The following is an 18002-nucleotide window of genomic DNA, read 5'->3' on the forward strand; positions in this document are numbered from 1 at the left end:
GATTCCTTTAGCGGATACACACACACACACACACACACACACACACACACGCAAACACGCAAACACACACGCACACACACACATACACTGAGCTTTATATATTAGATTTCATATTGGGATAGGATCTTGGAGATGGGAAAAGCCCTTTATTGCATCGGATTGACAGACTATGGGTCACTTTGGGCCATTTGCTGTCATTAATTCCCTTCTACCTATTGGTTAAGTTCATCTCTGAGTGAAAAATTTTCTTTATTACATATTGAACATATTGGATTGAATGAAAACACAAAACATATTATTGCAATGATATTTGTTATATGCTAGAAAGCTATACATTGGTTAATAAAATAAAACTATATATATAATTACATTGTATGCATAGCACACATATGTATTAGAGAATAAATATCACAGACACAGGCCATTCTTACTAGATCAAGCTCACACTGATTCCCGGCATTGTACAGAAGTCATAATACTGGATGGGGACAGGGCCAAAGTGCAATATACTGAAAGAGTAATCACACAAGTCTCATTAGTGAGGAGGGGGCTGCTTAGTATTACACACCGTCACACCCTCGTCCCCCAAATCAGAACCTCATGGTTATCATCATGAAAAATAATAACCATGATGTATTAGTGATATTGTGGCCATAATACCCGTCCGGCATCAGCTGCGGTCTCTTTTTGTGATCTTTTATTGATTTGATTCCATTTTCTGTTACTTAGACATTTTCTGTTACTTAGACATTTGTGCCCTATTTTTGTATGCTTTAATAATTTAGCAATATTTAAGAATAGAAACTAAGCAAAGTTCATAAGATCATGATCTATCCATGTGGAAAGCAGATTTATCGTGTCTTCCGGCTTTAGAGATGTGACGGGAAATTCCTTACATAAACTTTGCAATCAGCAGTGAGATGAGTGATACCAAGGTCCATGACGTGGAGAAACCTATGGGAAACATAAAGAGCAGTTTGTTAGTATCCATGACTATGTAGGATCTGCTTACGTCTAAAAAGACCGACATATTCTACAGTCAGGTTATAGAAAGACCAAAGACTACAAAGATATTTAGTCAGAATTTATTTATAGAGGATCTTTACTTATGTTTCTGCAGATTTTTTTCCCCAAAGTTTTTCAAATTAATTTATCTTGATAAATATGTGGAATTCCTCAGACTGCAAAAATTAAGTACTACAAATTCTTAAAAAAACTTCAAGGGGTCGTTTTTCACATAGCATTTATTTATTTTTTTTATAAAATTTTGTGCGTTTTGTAGTATTTTCCTGAATTTTTTTTTTAAAAATACCGTAGCTATTTTTAAAGTGCAGCATGCTTTTGGTGTGTTTTTTTTTGTTCAGTGAGTTCTTATATGCTTTCATATAGTAAAAAAAAGTGTTATCTGAATTAAGAAAAAGAAAAACAAAAACATGCGAAACGAAAATACTAACATTAGGGAAAAAAAAGGAAAAAAGTAGTTGGAAAAGTAAAATCAAAACAGCTGCAAAGATTATACAATAACTCTTTTTTTAGTTTTTTAAAAATAAAGAGTAACTATTATGTTATTATGTTTCATAAATTAATAGTACACATGAAATAAGAAATGTTGTAATACATCTTATTGGAAAAGTCAGCTTCTTTTTCCTTCTGAACAGATTATTTATTGTCAAAATTCTCAGTTCACAAGTAAAATATGATTTCAGTAAATATAGACTTTCCCATTGCTGGTATATCCTATATTTAACAGTTGGTGCTTATAAAGTTACATGGATCGCTATAAGGCTATGTGCGCACGTTGCGTACTAGCCCTGCAGAAATTTCTGCAGCGATCTGAAGAGCACATGTGCGCTTTAGATCGCTGCAGAAATGTCCGTAGTGAGCGCCGATTCCATGCGCTCTGCCTGCAGCTCCTGCCATAGACAGAGCAGGAGCTGCCGGCAAAGCGCAGGAAAGAAGTGACATGTCACTTCTTTTTACGCAGCGCTTCGGCAGTAGCCGAAGCGCTGCGCTCTTAAACGCCAAGTGCGCACGGCCCCTGCACAATCTCCATAGACTGTGCAGGGGACGCAGGACGCATGCAGTTACGCTGCGCTACAAAGCGCAGCGTAACTGCATGTATTTACGCAACGTGCGCACATAGCCTAACTGTCATTTAACTCCTTAAGGACTGCTACATTCTAAGCCATATAGTTGTAATCACCTGCAGCTGCTGCAGGCAGCCGCCAGTGATTCCTGCACATGTCTGCTGATTTGAACAGCTTTCAAGTGTGCCTCGCAGGCGCAGGTGGATTCACAATCCACTTGCATCTGTTAACTCAGTAAATTGTGCTGTCAAAAAGTGACAGCGCAATTTAAATGCCCGCCGCAGTAAACGTTCACTTAACGACTCCATCGATGGCGGAGTGATGTGATCACTGTGAGCTGATGGTTGTCATGGTAGCAGAGGGTCATGTGATGATTTTTGTAGCTCACATGACTCACTTCCTGTTTCAATCAGCTGAGTAAGGCCTGCTTCAATACACGAGCATTTCAGCTGATCTCAGCTGTGTAGCTGTGATCAACAGAAATGAATGAGCGATCAGACTGCTGATACTTATAGTCCCATATGGGGACTAGTAAAATAAAAATAATAAAAAAAAAGTTTTAAAAGGATTAAAAAAATAAAAAAACCTAAAGGGCTAAAAAAAAAAAAAAATATACACACATTTAGTATTGCCACATTCAAAAATGCCTGAACTTTCAAAATATAAAATTAATTGATCTGATTGATAAATGGCGTAGTGGCAAAAAAAATTCAAACGGCAAAATTAAATTTTTTGAACAAAATGTAATAACAGGTAATCAAAATATAGCATCTGCGTAAAAATGGTACCATTAAAAATATCAGCTCAAGACACAAAACATAAGCCATCAATTAGCTTTAGATCCCCCAAAATGAGAATGATATGGGTCTCAGAAAATGGCGCAAAAAGGCAACAGTTTTTTTGGACAAAATTCAGATTTTTTTTATTCCCTAAAATAAAAGTAAACCTATACATGTTTTTTGTCTATGAACTTGTATTAATTTTAGGCATCACACTGACATATCAATTTTAACATATAGGGAACACAGTGAATAAAATATTTCCAAAACAATTGTGCAATCACACTTTTTTTGCAATTTTTCTTCAGGTAGACTTTTTTTTGCCATTTTCCAGTATACTATATGGTAAAACTTATGATTTTATTTAAAAGTGCACTTTATCTCGCAAAAAACAAGCCCTAATATGGCAAGATTGATGGAAAAATACAAAAGTTACAGCTCTCGGAAGAACGGAAGCAAAACAAAAACAAAAAACCCCCGAAAAATCGGCTGGGGTGAAGGCGTTAAGGAGAACTTGCAGCAGAATGTCAATGTCTTTTTTTTGCCCCACCCTCATAAAATGACAGTTTCTAATTAGTATGAATAAAAAATAATTTTACTTTTTGTAATGTGATTCAGAAAAACTAAAGTAATTTCATAAATAGATAACAAAACAAAATTGGAGGTTAAAGGGAACCAACCAACAGGATTTTCATATATAAGTAAAGCCAGTAATATATCGGTGCTAGGTTGCTGAATCCAGGCATTCCTTTTGTTCTGAGATTGGATGTTTTATTTCAGAAACATGTGCAAGTAAAGTTCCAGTAATGCACTGCTATTGGATTGACAAGTGCATCAGGAAGTGAATATGTGGGTCTGGTCTGGCCGTGCTAGCTATTCCCACACCTGTCTGCCTGCCTGTCTTTTCTCCCCCTGTCACTGTCATAGACGTTAATTCCGGTACAGGCACACAGACAGGGGCGGGAATAGATAGCTTGACCCGGCCCACATATTCCCTTCCTCTTGCACCTGTCAAGCAAATAGCAGTGCATTCCTGGAACTGAACTGAAATAAAACATCCAATCGCAGAACAAAAGGAATGCCTGGATTCAGCATCCTAGCACCAGTATAGCACTGGCTTTACTTCATATATGAAAATCCTGCTGTTTGGTTCCTTTTAAGGCCTCATTACAAATTTTTACCAATATATAAAATGAAACTACACATAAGTAAAGTTACATTTTATTCATGTTCTTGTAAAATCACATTAGATATAAATAAATACTTACGGCCAGAAGCACCAGAGGTAGGATCACTTTCTGTAAAAAGGAAACAGAACAAGGTTAGTAAGGAGCAATCATCACAAACTAACACGGCCAATATTACACATAGAAAATAATAACGAGGAGACACATTAGAAAGACAAAGCTAAGTAATAAGAGAGCAAAACAAACCTAATGGGTCTATACATATATATATATATATATATATATATCCATCAGGTGTCTATACACTATATATTGGGTGTCTATACACTGTATATATTGGGTGTCTATACACTGTATATATTGGGTTCCTATACATTGTATATATTGGGTGTCTATACACTGTATTAATTGGGAATTGGGTGTCTATACACTATATATATATATATATATATATATATATATAGGGTGTCTATACACTGTATATATTGGGTGTCTATATATATTGGGTGTCTATATACTGTATATATTGGGTGTCTATATGCTGTATATATTCGGTGCCTATACATTGTATATATTGGGTGGCTATACACTGTATATATGAGATGCATCCAGGAACATAAGAGATTCATTAGAAAGTAAATTTATGATGTTTGTATCCTTGGAAAAAGTACACAATGCAAGTCTAAACACCTATGAATAGTGGGGATAGTACTAAAGGCCCCGTCACACTAAGCAACATCGCTAGCAACATCGCTGCTAACGAACAACTTTTGTGACGTTGCTAGCGATGTTGCTTAGTGTGACATCCAGCAACAACCTGGCCCCTGCTGTGAGGTCGTTGGTTGTTGCTGAATGTCCTGGGCCATTTTTTAGTTGTTGCTGTCCTGCTGTGAAGCACAGATCGCTGTGTGTGACAGCGAGACAGCAACAACTAAATGTGCAGGCAGCAGGAGCCGGCTTCTGCGGAGGCTGGTAACCAATGTAAACATCGGGTAACCAAGAAGCCCTGTCCTTGGTTACCCGATATTTACCTTTGATACCATCCTCCGCAGCTCTCACTGTCAGTGCCGGCTCCTGCTCTGTGCACATTTAGCTGCAGCACACATCAGGTAATTAACCCGATGTGTGCTGTAACTAGGAGAGCAAGGAGCCAGCACTAAGCATTGTGCGCTGCTCCCTGCTCTGTGCACATTTAGCTGCAGCACACATCGGGTAATTAACCCGATGTGTGCTGTAGCTAGGAGAGCAAGGAGGTAAGCATTGTGCGCTGCTCCCTGCTCTGTGCACATGTAGCTGCAGCACACATCGGGTAATTAACCCGATGTGTGCTGTAACTAGGAGAGCAGGGAGCCAGCGCTCAGTGTGCGCTGCTCCCTGCTCTCTGCACGTGTAGCTGCGTGCGCTGGTAACCAAGGTAAATATCGGGTTGGTTACCCGATATTTACCTTAGTTACCAAGCGCAGCATCTTCCACACGGCGCTGGGGGCTGGTCACTGGTTGCTGGTGAGCTCACCAGCAACTCGTGTAGCCACGCTCCAGCGATCCCTGCCAGGTCAGGTTGCTGGTGCGGCCAGACCCAAATATCAGCAGAAGATAACCCAAGTTAGAGATCTAAAGTGTTTCTTCCCTTGGGTGGATTCATGGGTACCTCTATTAGAGGACATTGATAATATGTCCTGCAGTGATAACAAGGTTTACTATGAGACGGAAGGTCGGTGCTCAGGATTTCTCTGCTTGGCCCAAGAAACCCCAGTCTGACACTGATATATAATGTGTTAGCCCAGCACAGTGTGTGAGTACAAAGTACTAAGGTCAAATAAGGAGGCTTTTCTTACCAGCCACGAGCTCCACGTTTACGCTTGCCACGTTTTCTGGTGTATATGATTTTCCACTTTTTTGGTTGCAGTTCTGCACAATGTAGAAAAAAATATATTGCTTTATTGAGAATTTTTTCCCAGATAAAGAATTGGTGTATTAAGCTAAAAATTACATGGAGACTATTATAGTTACATATGTGATATTGTCAAAATTAATCCTTTATTGCAACAGCCAAATAATTTGTTATGTTTCTTATTCTCTTTCACAGTAATCTATTTATTTATAGCACTGCTTTATACTTTTATCTTTAACCCCTTCAGCCCCGGGGCACTTTCGGTTTTTGCGTTTTTGTTTTTTGCTCCCCTTCTTCCAAGAGCCGTACCTTTTTTATTTTCCCGTCAATCTTGCCAAAAGAAAGCTTGTTTTTTGCAGGACAAGTTGTACTTTTAAATTAAACCATATGTTTTACCATATGGTGTACTGGAAAACAGCAAAAAAATTCCAAGTGTGGAAAAACTGCAAAAAAAGTGTGATGGCACAATAGTTTTTGGGATGTTTAATTCATGGTGTTCACTATATGGTAAAACTGATGTGTGGGTATGATGCCTGAGGTCGATGCGAGTTTGTAGACACCAAACATGCATAGGTTTACTTGTATCTAAGGGGTTAAAATAATTCACAAGGTTGTCCAATAAAAGTGGCGTATGTTTTGCGCCATTTTCCGAAACCCGTAGAGTTCTCATTTTTTGGGATCTATGGCTCAGTGATGGCTTATTGTTTGAGCCTTGAGCTGACATTTTTAATGGTACCATTTTTGCGCAGATGCTACGTTTTGATCGCCTGTTATTGCATTTTGCATAAAACTTGCGACGACCAAAAAATGTAATTTTGGCGTTTGGAATTTTTTTGACACTACACCGTTTACCAATCAGATTAATTGATTTTATATTTTGATAGATCGGGCATTTCTGAACGCGGCGATACCAAATATGTGTATATTTATTTATTTTTTAACCCTTTAATTTTCAATGGGGGGAAAGTGGGGTGATTTGAACCTTTAGGTTTTTTGTTTTTTTTTATTTTTTAAAACTTTTTTTTTACTTTTTTTTTTAATTTTACTAGTCCCCCAAGGGGGCTATAGCGATCAGCAATCCGATCGCTCTTATCTATCTGCTGATCACAGCTATACAGCTGTAAACAGCAGATACAGTCACTTCCTGTTTCCCTCTACTCCGGGCCGAGGGAAAACGAGAAGTGAAACGTCATAGCTCCAGGCGTCATCACATGACCCTGTACTACGATGGCAACCACCGAAAGTCACGTGATCACTCACGTGACTTCCGGTGGGGGCGGCGGTAAGTGAAAATCTTCACTGCGCGTATATACATCTCGCTGCCAGACTTTGGCAGCGAGATGTAAGGGGTTAATGTTACGGGTGGAATGCGATTCCACTAGTAACATGCAGGCACACATGTCAGCTGTTAAAAACAGCTGATATGTGTCGATCAACGCCGCCTGCCCGCGGCAGGGGGCGGGGCTTAACGGGACACGCTCCATGACGGATATATCCGTCCATGGTCGTGAAGGGGTTAATTTATGGCTTTGCCTTAACAGAACATAGTATCCAGGAATAATAGATAACATTTTCTTACCACTGCACAGGTAGTGTTACAGATTGTGACATCTGCGTACAGATTGACATAGTCTTGGTTGGTGATCTTGAAGATGTTCATGGAAAATCTTGCTTCAGTGCCATTACCATTATTTATGACAAAAATGAGGCCAACACCATATGTACGGTCTGGGCACCTAAACAAAATGGAAGTAGATGAAGCAATTACAGAGCTCTACAATTTTTACTCATATTTGTGTTACTCATGTTTGATGGGTGCTGTCATTATCCTATAATTAGAGATCATTTCATATTTAACTTGCTTAACTGTTTACAATAACAGTAATTTTGACCAGGGGTCCCCAAACGTTTGTATGCCACTGTCCAAGGGATGGAACAGATAATTGTTTGTTTCATGAAGACTGTGCCATCAGGGTTGGATTTCCCATAAGGCCAACCTAGGCCATGGCAGTCAGGGGGTATATATATATATATATATATATATATATATATATATATATATATATATATGTGTGACGCCCTGGACTAGCCAGGTAGTCACAGGTAGACCCCCTGCATAAACACCAGCCCCTAATAAGATAAGGTGACATCAGCCAACCTACAAAACCCTTGTCACCTCTCTCAGTGTTCAATGGTCACACCAAGGGGCTGGAGCCAGGCGGTTGGCCACGCCCACCGAGGAGTCCAGAGGGCCTGAGACAACAAACAGTCAGTGCAGTCAGTCAGTGAGTGGAAGTTAGTTAGTAGTTTGAAGTACAGTGGAGTGGAGTGAAGTTCAAGTGCAGCAGACCTGTGGCGACAGGTCTGCAGCAACTACACTGACCGGTGCCGGGGTCGTAACCCTGGTACTGTGGCAAGGAGGCAGACGGTGGTTGCCACCTGCAGGAGCCGGGAAGATGGCTGGTGGAACCGTAAGGGACCGGGACAGGGTTGTGGCCCACCGGAACCGAACCGGGGAGCCAACTGGAAACCAGAGCACCAGGAGGGGTACTCAGACTCAGAACGAGGTCCAGAAGCCACTGGACCACGTCTAATTCACTGATTGAGGTCTGGACCTTAGGTCCTTTCCCGTCCCAAGACCCAAAAGACGGCAACAGCCCACCGAGGGGGATAGAAATCCACCGCACAGGCAGAGAGATCCCATGGGCCAGCGCCTGCGGGCAAACGGGTTCCCCGACACACATCAAGCCGGGGAGCGGACTACCGTTGCTGAAGCATAGGCAGTCAAGTTCTACAAAGAGGTGCAGGAGAAAGGTGGGAGCCACCAACCTGAGAAAGGGGCAAAGCGCAGCCGGCTGCGGGCACCGACTACCATCCTTTTTGGTTTACCAGAGACTCCGGTGTATCTGTCATAGTGAGTACAACAGTGCCCTCGGGCCGCGCACCGCACCACACCATCTTGCCCGCACCTCACAACCACCGGGCCCCGGGACCATCACTCTCTGCCCACTCCCTGCCCACGGAGGGGTCAACACCAGGCTGCATAACATCGTCCCCGGGAGCCTAGTTAACGGCAGAGGTGGTGTCCACATTCACCACAACCCGTGGGTGGTGTCACGAACTTACACCTTTAAACTCCACGGCCTCGGCCGTGAACCTTCCCCACCAAAATCCCTACACGTAGCGCCAACGCGACGTGACCCCCGGGTCCGGGAGGAGCTCGAGCCACCCACCGACGAGCATGGAGCCGAGCGCTCGGCAGCCGGTTGTGCCTCGGGGCGGTACATATATATATATATATATATATACATAATATATATATATATATATATATATATATATATATATATATATATATATAACAACCAAATATTTACAGATATTTCAGTATAATTTTGAAAAAGCTATAAGAAAGTTTGTTTTTTCAAATATTCACCCATATACATTCAATAAATTGAGCAGTACATTTACGTTGCCCATCGCTATAGCTTGCACTGTCCTGTTCAGTCATAGGGGGCAGCTATGCAGTTACTTACTACAGTTTTTTCCTGCATCTCTGCCTCTTCTGAAAATGCCCTTGATACTGGGTGATAGACACTATGGGAGTGGGAGAGTGGAGTGTAGCACTGGCTTTCTGCTTCTATCTCCACCATCACTTGAGCTTCTGACTGTGACAGAAAGCACCGTACGAGGGCAAAGGTAATAGCAGTGAGAGACACCAACACCAGGGGGAGGAGGAACAGAATTACGTGCTTAGCCAAGCGCATAGAAATGTGCTAATTTGGCTCTGAGTTTCCATAATACAAAAATGCTCATACGGTAAGCAATATTAGCTGAAGTAACCTCGTTATGTTGTCTTATTTTTAGGGATGGGTTAGCATGCTCGCCGGTACTCGATGCTCGCTCAAGCATCTCAGTACTTGAGATACTCGGCGAGTGCCGAGTACCGGTGAGATGCTCGGGCACATGCTCGGCTCCCCCTCCCTGCATGTTGGCGCTTTTTACACAGTCAGCCCTCATGCAGGGATTGGCTGTCACACACTGTAATGCCACAGCTATGTTGGTTGGTGCATTACAGTGATTGGCTGGCTGCACAACCTTATCAGGTCTATATAAGACCTGATGGCGCTGTGCTCATCACTCTGATCCACAGTCAGCTAGTGTAGGGAGAGGTGCTGCTGAGCTAGGGACAGATTTAGTGTATCAGAAGCACGTGGGGAGGAAGAACGCTTCTTCTCCCTGTACTTTCTAATCACTCAATGAGGGAGCAGATACTGCAGGTTGGTAAGCAATGACGTCACTGCTGCCAACCTTTGCCATAGTAATCTAACGAGCGGGTTACTATAGCAACGGTGATCTCCGATCACCTGATTACTGACGCCGCTTTTCACCGGCTCATGCAGGAGCCAGTGAATATCGGCGCCGGGAATCAGGTGATCGGAGATCACCGTTGCTATAGTAACCCACTCATTAGGTTACTATGGCAACAGTGATGTCACCGCTTACCAACTCGCAGTCTCTGCTCACTCATTGAGTGATTAGACAGCACGAGTAGCAGAAGCGTTTTCCTCTCCCTGTGCTTTCTGATATAGTAGAGCTGTATCAGTTGAAGAAGACAAAAGAAAGAAAACAGAAGACCAGGATCATGGAGGGGTGAGAGTGAGTAATAAAGATGAAGCCCCTAAGTGTGTCTGTGTATTTATTTCTAATAAAATATTTTTTCTCTGTGTGGTGTCTTTTTTTTAACTCTTCATTGGAGATTCGTAATGACCGGGTCAAACTTGGCCTGACATTAAGAATCTCAGGCTTAATACCGGCTGGTAAAATAAAGCTGGTATCACTGGAAGAGTTGGATGCAGCACCAGAAGATGGCGCTTCTATGAAAGCGCCATTTTTGGGGCTTGCTGCGGACTGCAATTCGCAGTGGGGTGGAGGGGTAGAAAGCTTGGGCCACCCTGCGCTGAAGATTCTATTCACCAGCTGCCTAGTCGTTTTTTTTTTTTAATTATTTCATGAAATTCATTAAATAATTAAAAAAAGGGGTTTTCCAATATTTTTGGTTCCCAGCCGGGTACAAATAGGCAGCTGGGGTTGGAGGCAGCCTGTACCTGCCTGATGTACCTGGCTAGCATACAAAAATATGGCGAAGCTCACGCCATTTTTGTTTTTTGGCAAAATTTTCCTTTGCCAGTGAAGGTAACACCAAGCAGTTGGGGTTAGCAGCCAGTAACTGCTTGGGTTACCCATAGCTAGCAATAGAAAATACAGCGGTAGCCCATGCATTGTTTTATTTTTACTTCTTTTTACTTCTTATGTGTTTGTGTTTTTTCTTAATTTTTTTTAATGAATATTTTAAAAAAAAAATTGACATGGGATTCGCCATATTTTTGTATGCAAGTCAAGTACAGCAGGCAGGTACGGGCTGCCCCCAACCCCCAGCTGCCTATTTGTACCCAATTGGGAACCAAAAATATAGGGAAGACCTTTTTTTTAATTATTTCATGAAATAATTAAAAAAAAGAAGACGTGGGCTTTGGCCAATTTTTGTGTTCAGCCAGGTACTACTAGGCAGCTGGGGACTGGAATCCACAGTACATGGTGGCCAAAGATTTCTGGGGCCCCCCGCTGCGAATTGCAGTCCGCAGCTGCCACAGAAAATGGCGCGTTCCAGTATCCAACTTTTTCCAGTGGCCCTGGTACCGGGTGGCTAGCTGGGTAATAATGGGATTAGGGCCAGCTGTGTATTATCAGCTGGCCCTAATCCCGAAATTCATGGTGTCACACCAATATTAGACATGGTCACCATGAATTTCTGGTAAAGATAGAAAAGAAACACAACACAGAGAAAAATATTTTTATTAGAAATAAATCACAACACAATTAGTGACTCCATCTTTATTGAACTAAAAGAACCCCCCCTCTGCCGTAGTCCTGGGTTGAGGGTCCAGCGATGTCCAATCCGGATCCAATATCATCTGATCAGTTTGCCAGAAGGCAAACTGATCAGATGTTTTGTCAGGTTCAAGGACCTAAATCAGATGACACATTAGCTGATTGTTTAAAAGCCGTTTAAACAATCAGCTGATGCATCAGTAGGAAAAAAAACTATACTCACCTCTCTACAGACTCCCGGGACACGTCCGATCGGCTCGAGGACCCGCCGGTAAGCCACATGACACCATCATCTGATCGTTTAAACCGGTAAAAGGCCGACCAGATTTTATAAACGCTCAGCTGATTCATCATCTGATTATTTGAAAGCCTGGTAGTAAAAAGCCGGCCGACTTTTCACCGCTGGACTTAAACGATCAGATGATGCTGTCAGGTGACAACATCAGCTTATTCTCGGGAGGTCCTGGAGCCGATCGGACATGTCCCGGGAGTCTGCAGAGAGATAAGGATGCTATATTTTTTTTTTTTTACTGTTCACTTTTGATTTCGCTTAGCAGTGAATGTACAGGCAGAGAGAAGCTGCCGCACATACACTACATGGCATGGTGTTGCATGTGTGGCATGTGACACTAGACAGGGCATGTACACTAACTCACACATGTCACACAGGAGGAGGAACACAGGATTCTTCCTCCCTCAGTACTCAGACAATATTGGTCACAACAGTAACCTGGGAGTCAGAAATGCTTACAGGGGTCTTCCACATGCTGTTCCCATGTCATTTGAGCACTGTTCTTATACAGTTGTTATTTTTAGGCTTTCTGCAGACCGCCAGGGGTGCCATCGGAAAAATGCTCGAGTCTCCCATAGGTTAACATTGGGCTCGGTGCTCGGGTCGAGCACCCAAGCATTTCAATATGCTCGATCCGAGCATCGAGCACTCCATCATTTTACTGTTCGCTCATCCCTACTTATTTTCTAAAAAACTAAGCTTCTACTAATTGAGCAATATGTAATGAGGCTTTATGAGTAAAGTAAATCTATAATCATCAATAATAAGGGTACAAGACTCCCTGAGGCATTAATGTCTTCATCAATGTTCTATACATAAGAATACACTGCACACGTTCAGCTTGTGTTAGATCCATTGACCAGTGTATATTTCTGTTAGGATTGGACTTTTTGCTAAACCTTGACATAATTTAGCTTACAAGAGAGATTTTATACACTGTCACTCAAAGTATTGAAGCCAGGTTAAGCCCCAAATGCTCCTTCATATTCTTCTACCTGCCCTAATACATGAAATGTTTTAAGAAACATTTGGTTTTAGCATGTTTCCATACAACTCTATAGCAGTGGGAATGACTGAGAAGGTTTTGTGCCTGATTCGTGACATAGTAGGGAAGACTTACCCATCTAACCCACTTGTTAGATTATATAACAGTCCCGCTCCTGGATCGGTGGCACCTGGGGTGGCATATAGTCTTATCACTTTTACGCTAAATTGGTTTGCTTCCAATTCTGGCATCAATATTTGAATATAAACTGTTTGTTCCACAGTTAGCGTTGTGCTGTCAGTAACTGGTTGGGTAAACTGATCATCTATAAACACTGTCATAACTACATTCATTACTCCAGTTACTCCTGGTACTGATATGTCTGTACTCCTGAAAAACATATATAACACAATTAATGTTAGAAATACATATATCTATGTATATATGTAAATAAATTTGTATATTTATATCTGTGTGTGTATATATAGAGAAATTAGTGTATTATTGCAGCAACATTGACTTGTATTAGTAATATAAATATAATCCAATGATTAGCATGGCAGATGTTATGTCCTTTACATACTGGAAGACATACAGCGAAGGAGAACTTACCCTGTTATTGGTTTTAATGTAATGTTAAGTGCAGTATGATATATGAGTGGATAGATACAGCTGAGGTTTTCATTGAAGTTTTTTTTAGCTGTGACATTGTTTTGGACAGCAGCATAAATATGCAGGATATTGGAATAAACGGCATGAGTTGCATTTACCTGAGAAGAAATAAAAAATTGGCTATGACATACTGTACATTTTATTTGTGGGTGACAAAGAAATATTAAAATGACGCATACTAACTACTACAGTTTTAGATCAAAAGTAAGAGAATTTGTCACTTCATGAAAAGGAAGATTTGCCATTAAGAACACAGTTGTATAGCAAGAACAAAGCTTAATTATAAAATGGCTTTTATTAGTTGGTAACTCCTGCAAGAAGGAAGCAGAATGCAGAAGAATCATCCTGTATAAAAATGGAAGACCTCTATATACAAAAAGGAACCTGAGTAATCTGGTTACAAGCAAGCTCAGCAGCAGTGTCTACATCAGGTAGGAGCTGCTAAAGCAATAATGATTTTTGGGGTATATATAAACAAGGTTAAAAGCCAGATTCTAAGACGGTGCTAGATCCATATGCCCCTCCATGAAGACACGGGTCGATGTTAAACTAGAATATTATGAATTGTTTTCCTGAATGCAATGTGTTTAAGGATAATGTGTAAATGTGGCTATCTAGTGTCCGATTTAGGTTCTGCTCCATGGAAAAGGAAGAGAGTCAAGGAGACCGTTAAGATCTGTGGATTCAACCCATAGTGGGAGGAGCCAGTGGGAGGAAAAACATGACTTACTGAAGGACTTGTGGGTCCTGTGCTTTGTAACAATTTAAAGGATTGTGCTCAGGGAAAGGACTCGTGTTCGAGCCCCTGTAGACTCTGGGCTCTTGTCAGCCTATGGGCCCTGTGTGTTCTGCAGGCCTAAGGGCCATAAGAACTGAAGTCTTTGTTTCTGGGGTCCTGGGAAGATTAAGGTCATAATGACCCGCTTCAGAGACTAAATTACCTGATGGCGGGACAAGAATAATGTGAGTGCTAAAAACGGTATATATGGTATTGCTTTTTTGTGTCTTACAGGGTGTCTGGTTGGGGCCAACGAGTGATAAAGAGGGGAGGAGCGTAAGAGAGTGCCAGGCCCATATGACCCAGCCTGAAGACACCGGTCAATGTTAAACTATAATATTATGAATTGTACTGTATGCAATATATTTTTGGATAATCTGTTAATATAGATATTTACTGGCTGGTTTAGGTACTGCTCCCTTGAAAAGGAAGACACACAGGGAAACAGTTAAGCTCTGTTGGTTCAGCACACAGTGGGAGGAGACAACTGCAGGATATAGATTGACTCCATCTTAGTTTTAGTCAATTGAGTACGTAGAGTAATAAAGCTGTGTCTGTTGGAGGTATAGCAAGAAGGAGAAGTGTGCAAGCCAGCTAGATATCTGAGGCTAAAGAAACTGAGTGTCTGTGACAAAGTAAACTTCACCAGGCCCTCAGTGTTACCCAAGGGAATCCGGAGCACTCAGGAAGGACTCTAACATAGATGGATGGACGGTACTGCCCTCGCTCGCAACTGTGAGTAGTATATCCGAAATCCACAGATGATTACTAGACTGTGACTGGCTCCAATTGTGCTAGACCATATGGTAACATTTGGCATAGACTTGGTTAAACAGGTCAGCACGGAATGACTGGTAGACGACCTTCATCTGATGGCTGCTGATCAACATTAAACAGAACAGGTCCCTGTAGGTGGAACAAGACCAGGAGTCCCTCGAGACTTAATGACTTTATCGTGTGAGACTGTGGTGTCAGACAATGAAGAGAAGGATGTGCATACAACAGTAAAAGTGCCAGAAACTATGGAGCAGCCTGCAGTAAAATTGTGTCTTGAATTAAATTGTACCGTACCAATAAAGTTTAAGTTTTGTGCTCACAGTGATGATATTACAAAACTACTATGAAAAACTGTTAGTAAAAGAAGTTTAAAAAGAAATAAGAATCTGTGTCTATGATTCCCTGGCACGAAAATCCTGGTCTGCATGATGGTCTAAGCTTGGTTATGGCTTGCACATACAAAGACCACACACAACACCAGGAATACTGCCAACAACCCTTTCCCCTTGCTCTGTTGAGGTGGCTGGGGTGTGGATCACTTAAGGAGAACTGCTAAACAGAAGCAGAGGAACCCCATTGCATGCCCCTACAGCACCGTGCCATCCCCCAACAAATGATCCAAATATAATGTTACCCCTCTGTAAAGTTCTTTTTAGATCACATAATGAATATTGTTTTTTTTGGGCTTTACATCATAAAAAAGTTTATCAAAGAACATGAGGAGGTTACAAATATAAAGCTAGAAATGTTGAGTTTGTTTAGAAAAATTTGCATTAATGTTGATCTTATTAACATTTATAATCAATCACCAATAATTATGCGGTCAATATAGAGAATTGGCACATGGTTCATTCATTACAGAACTGTATAGTGGAGCGGAGTCATTCATTTCTGTGATGATTAGGTGATTAATACAGCCATAAAAAGGAAATATTTGTATAGTTACAGTATTCACATTATGGAATTACCACAAATTAGTAACTAGAGATACAATGTGAACACTGATAACAAGGCTAGATTCTTATCTAGTGATAAATGGCATTGAGTGCTATAATTTAGCTTGGTGACGTGCCTTTTTCATCATACATTGAAGTATGTATTACTTGTACTCACATGTAAAGTGTTTCCGCACTTTGTGGAGGTCATTGGGTTGTGGAAGCCTACTTGAACCTCTCCATCTACCAAGTAATCTGTACTTGTACAATCAGGATCAGTATTATTAAGCAGTGCCAAGTTAGAGGTGTTGAACAGACTTTTTTCCAGTTGGCATTTAGAAATATAAATGGTCATCACTCCATTTGAGCAATTAATATTTGGACTTGGTGGTGTATCTAAATTGTGGAAATAAGGGTTAAACTTGTTTGCGCCCATTAAAAGTGCACACAAAAAAACATTCTGAGACAAAGACTAGGAGGATCATAAATATATTACATGTGTATCAAAGATTACTTGTGTTGTAATCATCGTATCTCTGAAATTCACCAATTGTAACTTCATTTGTGAGCATTTTCTTTTTGGTAACATTAATTATTTAATAGTTAAGCCTCTGACATGTGTAGGAAACTGGACTGTGGCACAAAGGTAACATGGAGCAAAAGTGACTCTGTATGTGTTATGCGCTATAAAGAGATAAGGTGGACCAGAACTTGTAGACTGGCTCTCTGGCTAGGGGCCCTTAGCTGTCTATTATCCCAGAGGTACTTCTGTTGGTGAACAGGTCTGGACCACCAGCTATGTTCAAGGCTAGCCCTGCTCTAATACCCCCTCGGGGAGGGGTCATGACAGGAGAGATTAATCCAATATGGGAAACCAAAGCTCTGTCACACAGTAAGCAAACAAAGAGGAATAGGCAATACTCAGGTGGAAGTAAAGAACAGGGAAAAAATAAACAGACAACGAGAATATTTCCACATGACACCAAGTAATGCAAAGAATATCTCCAGAAACTGGAAAACCACAACACAAGGACTGATGTTACAAAAGCTATGATTGGTGTGCGAGGATCAAATCCACCATCTTAAAAAGGGCAGGGAGTAGCTGTGATAGGTCTCTCATAACATGTGACCCCAGAGACAATCACCAGGCTAGCAGAACTTAACTCCTGCAAGTCTGAATCAAAGAGAACACAGCTTGCTTGATGCCCGAGACTGTCAGAGAATCTCAGAGGTCTAACAAGAGACAGAGTGTCAGACACTATTGTGTGAGCAGGGTCAGATGCCGCCTTGACCCTTTTGAGCTATACCCTGTGTGAAGTGTGGTACTCTATGTCATTCTGTGTGGTGGAGTGTTTCAGAGATATTCTTCCTTTAGAAATAATGCTGTAATGTGGCAATTACTGATCTCTTACGGTTTGTATACATTACCTGTTGAATTGTATTTACTGAGGTCACAGGTACAATTTACAGATCCACCACAAGGGTCAGTTGTAGCATGCACTACTTGAACAGAGAAGAATAATAACCATGGTTAGATATTACAGGTTTATTAAAACAAATTTACCCAGTATTAATTCTTAAATAAAGAAAACCTTTACTTGTAATTTATTTTATTATCTGGAATACATATTTTCTTACCTGATAATAGAGTGCATAGAGCCAGAAGTAATGCCAGTAAAATCTTCATTGTGCCTAGAATGTACAGAGAGATGAGCGGTTAATAATTA

General features: G+C 41.1%; 1 protein-coding gene across 1 annotated transcript; it reads right to left on the reverse strand.

Moving 5' to 3' along the window:
- Positions 1-892: 892 nt before the first annotated feature.
- On the reverse strand, positions 893-17962 carry LOC142290144 (uromodulin-like). The gene is made up of 9 exons (XM_075334085.1): positions 17914-17962; positions 17704-17775; positions 16454-16671; positions 13726-13883; positions 13249-13503; positions 7524-7680; positions 5889-5961; positions 4135-4164; positions 893-954 (listed from the first exon to the last, which is right to left on the reverse strand). The coding sequence occupies exons 1-9, from the start codon at positions 17960-17962 to the stop codon at positions 893-895; spliced, it is 1074 nt and encodes a 357-aa protein (XP_075190200.1).
- Between the last annotated feature and the right edge of the window lie 40 nt (positions 17963-18002).

Source organism: Anomaloglossus baeobatrachus, chromosome 2 (assembly GCF_048569485.1).
Source record: "Anomaloglossus baeobatrachus isolate aAnoBae1 chromosome 2, aAnoBae1.hap1, whole genome shotgun sequence".
Lineage (NCBI taxonomy): Eukaryota > Metazoa > Chordata > Amphibia > Anura > Aromobatidae > Anomaloglossus > Anomaloglossus baeobatrachus.

Bases quoted from the DNA above. Each gene is read 5' to 3' on its own strand.
- LOC142290144 (XM_075334085.1), bottom strand. From the start codon at position 17,962: ATGAAGATTTTACTGGCATTACTTCTGGCTCTATGCACTCTATTATCA. The intron at 16,672-17,703 runs GTAATGTATACA...TCCACAATTTAG, and splicing joins CAGTAAATACAATTCAACAG to ATACACCACCAAGTCCAAAT. The intron at 13,884-16,453 runs GTGAGTACAAGT...ATTTCTTCTCAG, and splicing joins AGTGCGGAAACACTTTACAT to GTAAATGCAACTCATGCCGT.